Here is a 9,310-nt window from a genome sequence, read left to right on the forward strand (position 1 = left end):
AACGTGACTCCACTTCTGATCCATTACTTTGTGTCAATGGTCAGGATCGCTAAATGTTAGGTGTGATTCTGAATTCTAACCATAGCATTAGCTTCGCCAAAACTCTAAGTATCCTTTGTCCCTAAAATGGGCTCTTTGATCTTTGCATCCTGAAGCAGACACAGCTGTCATGGAGGGCTGGAGCATGTCAGACAGTTGCACTACTACTTTAAGATTGTCTATGAATTTAGTCCTCAAAACAAACACCACCTTTGGTAGGGGGGAGCATAGGAATTCTTATCTACAGTTTGCAGTCGGAGGAGGGGAGCAGCTGAGGAAGGGGGCTGTAGACTCGAGCCTGTTCTCATTCTGATAGGCCTGAATGTTCTGGTGACCTTCTGATTGTTGAGGCATGGTTGTTTGGGTGCTTGTCGTCTCTTTCCTTAGGATTTGAGCATTTGTTGGCCCTTTTGACCCATCAGAGACTATTTTCTTCCCCTTGTTAACAGTTTGGCCTTTACAAACTGTTTTTCTAGCCTTTTTATTCTGTGAGCTTTATACAGCCCAGTGGGATACCAGTATAATGTCTCCTCCTTTTCCAGTTCTCATTGCTCCAAATCTTATGGTTAATTGGTCAGAAGCTCTGATTGAAAAGAAATGTTTCAAGCTGTTTTCCCCACTAACCTGTAAGTTTCACCTGGCCAGGGGCCATAACCACCTTGTTAGTCGGTTTATCCCCAGCACCTACACAGTGCTTGGCATACATGAGGTGCTTGGAACATGTTTGAATAAAATTGGGAGTATAAAAGCAATTCATTCACAGAACAAGTTTTCTTTTCCTGAATCCCACTAATAATACTCCAGGGGCATATTGTGGAGACTGAAGCTTCTCAAAAGTGGGCTTCTCTAGTTGTGTGGTCCCCAGTGTGGAAGTAGCCCCTCTTCAACCGCTCAAGTTCAGGTAGATCGGCCCAGATAAAACAGTCCATTCAACTCTGCTCTCCGTGGGGTCATCTTCACAGAAATAAATAATGCAAATATTAAGGTACCTTTTCTATCCTATGTTTGATTTGTTTCTCCTGTTACTATATACATTATATACTCTGGAATTTGCATGTACTTGATTTTTCCACCCCAAACTGTGAACCATTTAGAAGCAAGAGGATTTTTATCCTAAGAGTTTTTTATCTTGTTGGGGGCGGGGGGTGGGGGTTGGGGAGATTTAGTTTTTTTACAGAAGACTACAAATGTAACATCACATTGCTTACTATCTTTGAATAGCTTTCTTTCCTCCTTTTTGGGTTTAAAAGTCCTGAGTTTTCTTCCTGATTGATCTCCCACTCCATCCCCCAAAATATCTTTTTTTTCCCCCCACAGAACCAGAATATCGCACCTGCAGAGCTATTAGTGAACATTTGTTGGCCCTTTTGACCCATCAGAGACCCCCCCTCCAGTACTACCCTTGATGAGCCATGGTGCTCTACTGGTTTTGACATGTGACTGGATTTTTTACTTAAATAGAACTTCCATCAGTTTCACTGGAAGCCTGGCTGACCACTAGGGGAATGTAGCTATAAAATGTTTAATGCCATACGCTTTTCTGTAAATCATAAGAGATTTACCATTCCTGGTTTAAGTCTTGGGGTTGGTTTTCCTGTGCTTCTCCCCAACCCTGGCTAAGAGGTAGGATTTACATGTAAATGTAAAGTTGATGCCACTATGTTTTTGTAAACTTCTTTCACTGTTTTCTAGGATTTTAAGCAGTTTGAACCTAATGACTTTTATTTGAAAAACACTACATGGGAAGATGTAGGACTGTGGGACCCTTCACTTACAAAAAACCAGGTAAGTGGCACAAAAGACTTCCCCAAATGGCAGTAATCCTTGGTACACCCCAATTTCGGCTCTAGGCCTTTCACAGTCATGCAGTGTTGATGGATAATAACCTAACATGGAAGATAGCAAAACTGTGTATTTTCCTAAGTGGTAGGGAAAAGTAAGAACTTTTTGTCACTGGACTGAACTTCCAAGTGAAAGAACGAAAGAAGGTTTATTTTTAAAAAGTTTGAAGGCCTGGGGTGTAGCAGACTGCCCTTTTACAAGTGCCTTGATACTTTTGTTTCTGAAATGTTTTCTCTATCAGTCTGTTTATCTTATCTGTGTTGCCATCTTTATGTTTTCTAGAGAAGGAAGGTCATACTCTTCTATTATGGTTTTCTTATTTGTCTGTTAGTGGCACCCAGTTTCTGAGAGGGTGGGGTAGGTGACTATAGTGTGGCAGTGCAGATATTTAACTTTTTGTAAATTGGCATTAAAAACAATAATTGTGGTGCCAACAATCACAGATAAATGAAAGAAATAAGAAAGAGGGAGTTATAGACGGTGTTTGTTTATCCGTAGGAAAAAATGATTGTCAATTCAAATTAAAAGTTCTAACCCTGCACTAGTGATTGTTCATCTGGTGGAACATACTCAACAGGGAGTTCATCCTTTCAGACGCTAACACAGGTGTTTAGGTGGTTCTTTTTTACTCATATCCTAGGGAAAGGTATTAACCGGTAGTCTTCTTGTGGAGAGCTTTCTAGGTGGGCACACCATACGTCAGCTTTATGAATCAGAGTTTCACAGCCCAATTCTAGAGAAGAGTTGAGTCTTGAGGAAAACCAGAGAATCTCATTTTGGTTCAAGGTGGCCTCTGGAAAAAAGCAGGTTTCTGGGGAGAAACAACCTCTCCTTGAGCATGTTTCCCTGTCTCCATTTAGGAACACTTGTTAACTGTCATAATTCTGAAACAGTCATATGATATCAGAATTATATAATTATATGATATAGTCATATCATCATTTGATATCAGTGTGATCCATATGCATTAATGCATAACATCAGGCAGCCTTCACAGTCTATAGGACATTTTTATTTGACATATTAATTTGAATTAAAACAGCTGTCACTTCGTTAACCCTTTTAAAGCTACTCCTACTTGAAAAAGAATAGCAAAACTTATAGAAAAAAGCTGACTTTACAAATCAGTAGGTTTTTTAATTAGCAGTGAAGTGTGAATACTATAGTATACTTTAAAAATGATATATCTTTAGCTCTTAAAAAAGTCTGATTGCAGAGCTGGGTTGTGGCTCAGTGGTAGGGAGCTTGCCTACACGTGTGAGGCATTGGGTTAGATGATCCTCAGCACCACCTTTAAAAAAATAAATAAATAAAGATATTGTGTTCACCTACAACTAAAAATATTTTTTTGTAAATTGTCTTAATTGCATTAAATATTCTGAGCCCTGAATTTTACTATATCATAAATCTGAAGTCCCTAAAAGTTCCTGATTTACAAACTGAGGATGATTTCATGGTTTGTTTTGTTTGTTTATTTGTTTGTTTATTTTGGTACTAAGAATTGAACCCTGGAGTACTTTATCACTGAGCTACATCCCTAGTCCTTTTTATTTTTTATTATGTTAAGGTAGGATCTCACTGAATTGGTTAAGACCTCACTAAATTGCTGAGCCTGGCCTTGAACTTGGAAATCCTCCAGCCTCAGCCTCCTGAGCCTCTGGGTCTGTAACCTCTGGGATTACAGACCTGGGATTACATGTACCACTGCACTCAACTCATGATTATTGGTAACTTTAAAATGTTTATATTGAAGCCATTTGTCTTTGTTTTGTCAGAAACCAATAAATATGACTCTGGTCTTTTCTGAACAGTGAGGAAGAACTTGGTGTTGAGTTTTTTAATTTACACGTAGGGACACAAATTAAAATATCTGGTTTAAAATAGCTTTTTTATATGAGTATCTCTTTCATAAATTTATTCTGCAAGAGGAAATCAACCATGCTGAAATCGGTGCGTTAAGAGTTGTTATTCTAAAAGTAGCAAGTTGTCTTGTTTCTTGCCTACCTGAACTGGCATTCTGATTCCAGTTTCTGTTTTCTTTAGGACTATCGGACAAAACCTTTTTGCTGCAGTGCTTGTCCCTTTTCCTCAAAATTCTTTTCTGCCTACAAAAGTCATTTCCGGAATGTTCATAGTGAAGACTTTGAAAATAGAATTCTCCTTAATTGCCCTTACTGTACCTTCAATGCAGACAAAAAGACTTTGGAAACACACATTAAAATTTTTCATGCTCCAAACGCCAGCGCACCAAGTAGCAGCCTCAGCACTTTCAAAGATAAAAACAAAAACGATGGCCTTAAACCTAAGCAGGCTGACAGTGTAGAGCAAGCTGTTTATTACTGTAAGAAGTGCACTTACCGAGATCCTCTTTATGAAATAGTTAGGAAGCACATTTACAGGGAACATTTTCAGCATGTGGCAGCACCGTACATAGCAAAGGCAGGAGAAAAGTCTCTCAATGGTGCAGTCCCCTTAGGCTCAAGTGCCCGGGAAGAGTGTAGTATTCACTGCAAGCGATGCCTTTTTATGCCAAAGTCTTATGAAGCTTTGGTACAACATGTCATCGAAGACCACGAACGCATAGGCTATCAGGTCACTGCCATGATCGGACACACAAATGTGGTGGTTCCCCGATCCAAACCCTTGATGCTAATTGCTCCCAAACCTCAAGAGAAAAAGGGCATGGGACTCCCACCAAGAATTGGTGCCCTTGCTTCTGGAAATGTCCGGTCTTTACCATCACAGCAGATGGTGAATCGACTGTCAATACCAAAGCCTAACTTAAATTCCACAGGAGTCAACATGATGTCCAATGTTCACCTGCAGCAGAATAACTATGGAGTCAAGTCTGTAGGCCAGGGCTACGGCGTTGGTCAATCAATGAGACTGGGTCTAGGTGGCAATGCACCAGTTTCCATCCCTCAGCAGTCTCAGTCTGTGAAACAGTTACTCCCAAGTGGAAATGGAAGATCTTATGGCCTTGGGACAGAGCAGAGATCCCAGGCACCAGCAAGATACTCCCTACAGGCCGCTAATGCCTCTTCTCTCTCATCAGGCCAGTTAAAGTCTCCTTCCCTCTCCCAGTCCCAGGCCTCCAGAGTATTAGGTCAGTCCAGTTCTAAACCTCCTGCAGCTGCCACAGGTCCCCCCCCAGCCAATACTTCTGCGACTCAAAAGTGGAAAATTTGTACAATCTGTAATGAGCTTTTTCCTGAAAATGTCTATAGTGTGCACTTCGAAAAAGAACATAAAGCTGAGAAAGTCCCAGCAGTGGCCAACTACATTATGAAGATACACAATTTTACTAGCAAATGCCTCTACTGTAATCGCTATTTGCCCACAGACACCTTGCTCAACCATATGTTAATTCATGGTCTATCTTGTCCATACTGCCGGTCAACTTTCAACGACGTGGAAAAGATGGCTGCACACATGCGAATGGTTCACATAGATGAAGAGATGGGACCTAAAACGGATTCTACTTTGAGTTTTGATTTGACATTGCAGCAAGGAAGTCACACTAACATCCATCTCCTGGTAACCACCTATAACCTGAGGGATGCCCCCGCTGAATCTGTTGCTTACCATGCCCAGAATAACCCTCCAGTTCCTCCAAAGCCACAACCAAAAGTTCAGGAAAAGGCAGATATCCCTGTCAAAAGTTCACCTCAAGCTGCAGTGCCCTATAAGAAAGATGTTGGAAAAACCCTTTGCCCTCTTTGCTTTTCAATCCTGAAAGGACCCATATCTGATGCACTTGCACATCATTTACGAGAGAGGCACCAGGTTATTCAGACGGTTCATCCAGTGGAGAAAAAGCTCACCTACAAATGCATCCACTGCCTGGGTGTGTATACCAGCAACATGACCGCCTCAACTATCACTCTACATCTGGTGCACTGCAGGGGTGTCGGAAAGACCCAGAACGGCCAGGATAAGACGAACGCACCCTCTCGGCTTAATCAGTCTCCAGGCCTGGCACCTGTGAAGCGCACCTATGAGCAAATGGAGTTTCCCTTGCTGAAAAAACGAAAGTTGGATGATGACAGTGATTCACCCGGCTGCTTTGAAGAGAAGCCTGAAGAGCCTGTCGTTTTAGCTTTAGACCCCAAGGGTCACGAAGATGATTCCTATGAAGCCAGAAAAAGCTTTCTAACAAAGTATTTCAACAAACAGCCCTATCCCACCAGGAGAGAAATTGAGAAGTTGGCAGCCAGCTTGTGGTTGTGGAAGAGCGACATTGCGTCCCATTTTAGTAACAAACGGAAGAAGTGTGTTCGTGATTGTGAAAAGTACAAGCCTGGGGTGTTGCTTGGATTTAACATGAAAGAATTAAATAAAGTCAAACATGAGATGGATTTTGACGCGGAATGGCTGTTTGAAAATCATGATGAGAAGGATTCCAGAGTCAATGCTAGTAAGACTGTTGACAAAAAGCTTAACCTTGGGAAGGAGGATGACAGTTCCTCAGATAGTTTTGAAAATTTAGAAGAAGACTCCAATAGAAGTGGTAGCCCTTTTGATCCTGTTTTTGAAGTTGAGCCTAAAATCCCTAATGATAACCCAGAGGAGCATGTACCGAAGATAATTCCTGAGGATGCTTTAGAATCTGATGAGAAGCTAGACCAAAAAGAGGAGGATGGTTCAAAATATGAAACTGTTCATTTGACTGAGGAGCCAGCCAAACTCATGCAGGACGCCTCTGACAGCGAGGTTGACCAAGACGATGTGGTTGAGTGGAAGGACGGGGCCTCGCCTTCTGAGAGTGGGCCTGGCTCCCAACAGTTGTCGGACTTCGAGGATAACACTTGTGAGGTGAAACCAGGAACCTGGTCTGATGAATCTTCCCAGAGTGAAGATGCCAGGAGCAGTAAGCCAGCTGCCAAAAAAAAGGCTCCCGTGCAAGGTGACAGAGAGCAGTTGAAGTGGAAGAATAGTTCCTATGGAAAAGTGGAAGGGTTTTGGTCCAAGGACCAGTCACAGTGGAAGAACACACCAGAGAACAGTGAGCGCTTACCTAACCCCCAAATTGAGTGGCAGAATAGCACAATTGACAGTGAGGACGGGGAGCAGTTTGACAATATGACTGATGGAGTAGCTGAGCCGATGCACGGCAGCTTAACCGGAGTTAAACTGAGCAGCCAGCAGGCGTGAGCGCCTGGGAGGCCACATTGGGGACACGCTGCAGCGGCAGGAACTCTCTTTCAGTCTGACTGCAAAGCTCTTTAACTGGTACTGCCTTGGGAGGACTGGTCAGCAGGCTGTGGGGACACATGGCCACTGCAGTCCCACTGGTTATTTCTAAGTCTATGGCACGTTTGGCTGATCTCGGCTTCGGAACCTTCTCTGACAGACACGGTAATGTGAAAAACCTTATGCTGGTGGCTCACGAACGCACACGAGGAAAAGCAGAGGTTTCTTTTATCTGCCTTTCAATATTCCTTTCCCTCTGTACAATGTTTGGTTGGATGTCCTTGAGAAGCGTTACCTGATTCACATGGTCGTGTAGGGCCAACATACAAGCTACCAGTCTCATGTGTACAGTAGACTTGGGGAAATTGGATTTTTTTTTTTCATGTATTCATTCTGAATAGTTGAAATGTATATTTGTACAGTCTTTTAGACCTATTCAAGTGATGCTTATGATATTGTTATTGTGTGGCCCATCATAGATTTGTTTCTTTTTTTTAGTGTTGCCCTTGCTGTGTAATAAATGCTATATCTAGTTTACCTAGCAAAAGCTTGAACCTGCGCTAGTATGGACCTTTGGACAGACTTAGTTTTTGCACATAACCTTGTACAATCTTGCAACAGAGGCCAGCCACGTAAGATATATATCTGGACTCTCTTGTATTATAGAATTTTTCTTGTTCTGAATATCCTTGACATTACAGCTGTCAAAAACAAAAACTGGTATTTCAGATCTGTTTCTGAAACCTTTTAAGCTAAAAATCACATCAAGAATTGACTTTGCAGCTACTAATTTTGACACCTTTTAGATCTGTATAAAAGTGTGTTGTGTTACAGCAGCAGACCAATGAGTGCTGCCTTTTGGATATTTAGTTTATCTTTAGTTAAGCACCACCCTGGTGCGTTCATTTATACCATCTAATATATGACACACTGTTGTAGTATGTATAATTTTGTGATCTTTTTTTCCCTTTGTATTCATTTTAAGCATCTAAATAAATTGCTGTATTGTGCTTAATGTAAATATTTGCTTTATTACCACGACAGACCTGTGTGTCCATTATATATTGTGCCATTTGATGCTATGGCACTCTTTCATCAGAGACAGAAGCCACATTCACCAGGGAAACTTGTGGAAAACTGAGATCTGCCATTTACATAGAGAATGCTTTCTCTCAAGGCACTTGTTACAGATTATTTTGGTTTTGTGTTTTTAGCTGTAAAAGTATAAACACCCGTTAGTTCTTCAGTTCCCCTTTTGTTAAGGGACAAAGCCTGTGCTCACACACACACACACACACACACACACACACACACTTATATATGAATGTCACAAAAGGATGTAAGCAAAAATTGGCGTTAATCTGCAAGCAGAATCTTAATGCCCAATTAGTTTTTTCTTCTAAACGAATGAAGTGTTACTTTTCACCTCATCATGGAAACAGTTGTGCTAAACAGGCCTTTGAATCTTAATAGGCTTTGGAGAGCCACATTCAGGGCCTTGAGGTGCAGAGAGCTGGTATATTTGCTTTGCAGATTCTCCAGAGCAACTTGGGCTAAGAGCAGGACTAGTTCAGCATTTCCATCCTTGCAAAAACGATGGGATGCTCTAGTCCATATCATGGCAAGTCAGTCACCCCTGGGGACATTGACTTAAAGAGGTCTAAAGTATGACTTCCATAACTTTCTAACACTCTCCCAAGAAGTATTCTTGTTGCCTGAGATGCTCCCTAAAAGATTATTAATGCTTCTCAAAAACAATGCAGGCAGAAGTTTAAGAGTGAACTAAAGCATGTAGGGTTTGTGGGGCCAGCATGGAATTCCTAGATCTGTTTTACCGCCTATGTTACAAAATTGTGTGCAGCCAACATTGAGGGCAGGGTAGCCCCAAATTTAAGGTGCTTTAGATTACCAAGTCAGAAATAGCAGCTGAATTGAAGCCATCTCATGTTTGTGGGAATTAACTCTGCCTGATTTAAACGTGGGAAGAACTGAGCCTGGGTGGGTGTCCTGCATGCACAACTAGACACTTGCTCAGTAGCATGGGTGTGAGTGGCCCAGGGTCTCTGCTGTTTGGACATTGAGCAGATGAGGCTGCCTCTTTGCTTTGGTGGTGGAAGGGGCTTCTGCCATTGAGAGAATGGTTTCAGCCACTTAAAAAGTTGAAAATAAACAGACTCCCAACTGGAATTGTTGCAGAAGCCCCAAAAGTTGTCTCAATAAAAGCCATTTAAAAGAA

General features: G+C 41.8%; 1 protein-coding gene across 4 annotated transcripts in view; it reads left to right on the plus strand.

Annotated features, from left to right (window-relative positions):
* The window catches only part of Adnp (activity dependent neuroprotector homeobox), a 30,726-nt gene extending 21,416 nt beyond the window's left edge, over positions 1-9,310 (plus strand). For 3 of the 4 annotated variants that reach the window (XM_078051908.1, XM_078051910.1, XM_005325215.5), the window contains 2 exons: positions 1,732-1,824; positions 3,925-9,310. In XM_078051908.1, coding sequence (XP_077908034.1) covers positions 1,732-1,824; positions 3,925-7,035 — 3,204 coding nt within the window. In that variant the 3' untranslated portion in view covers positions 7,036-9,310. Of the gene's footprint in view, positions 1-1,005; positions 1,025-1,731; positions 1,825-3,924 lie in introns of those variants that run through there. The other variant, XM_013358613.4, reaches the window with a different exon arrangement.

The sequence above is a fragment of the Ictidomys tridecemlineatus genome, chromosome 5 (assembly GCF_052094955.1).
Source record: "Ictidomys tridecemlineatus isolate mIctTri1 chromosome 5, mIctTri1.hap1, whole genome shotgun sequence".
In the NCBI taxonomy this organism is placed as follows: domain Eukaryota; kingdom Metazoa; phylum Chordata; class Mammalia; order Rodentia; family Sciuridae; genus Ictidomys; species Ictidomys tridecemlineatus.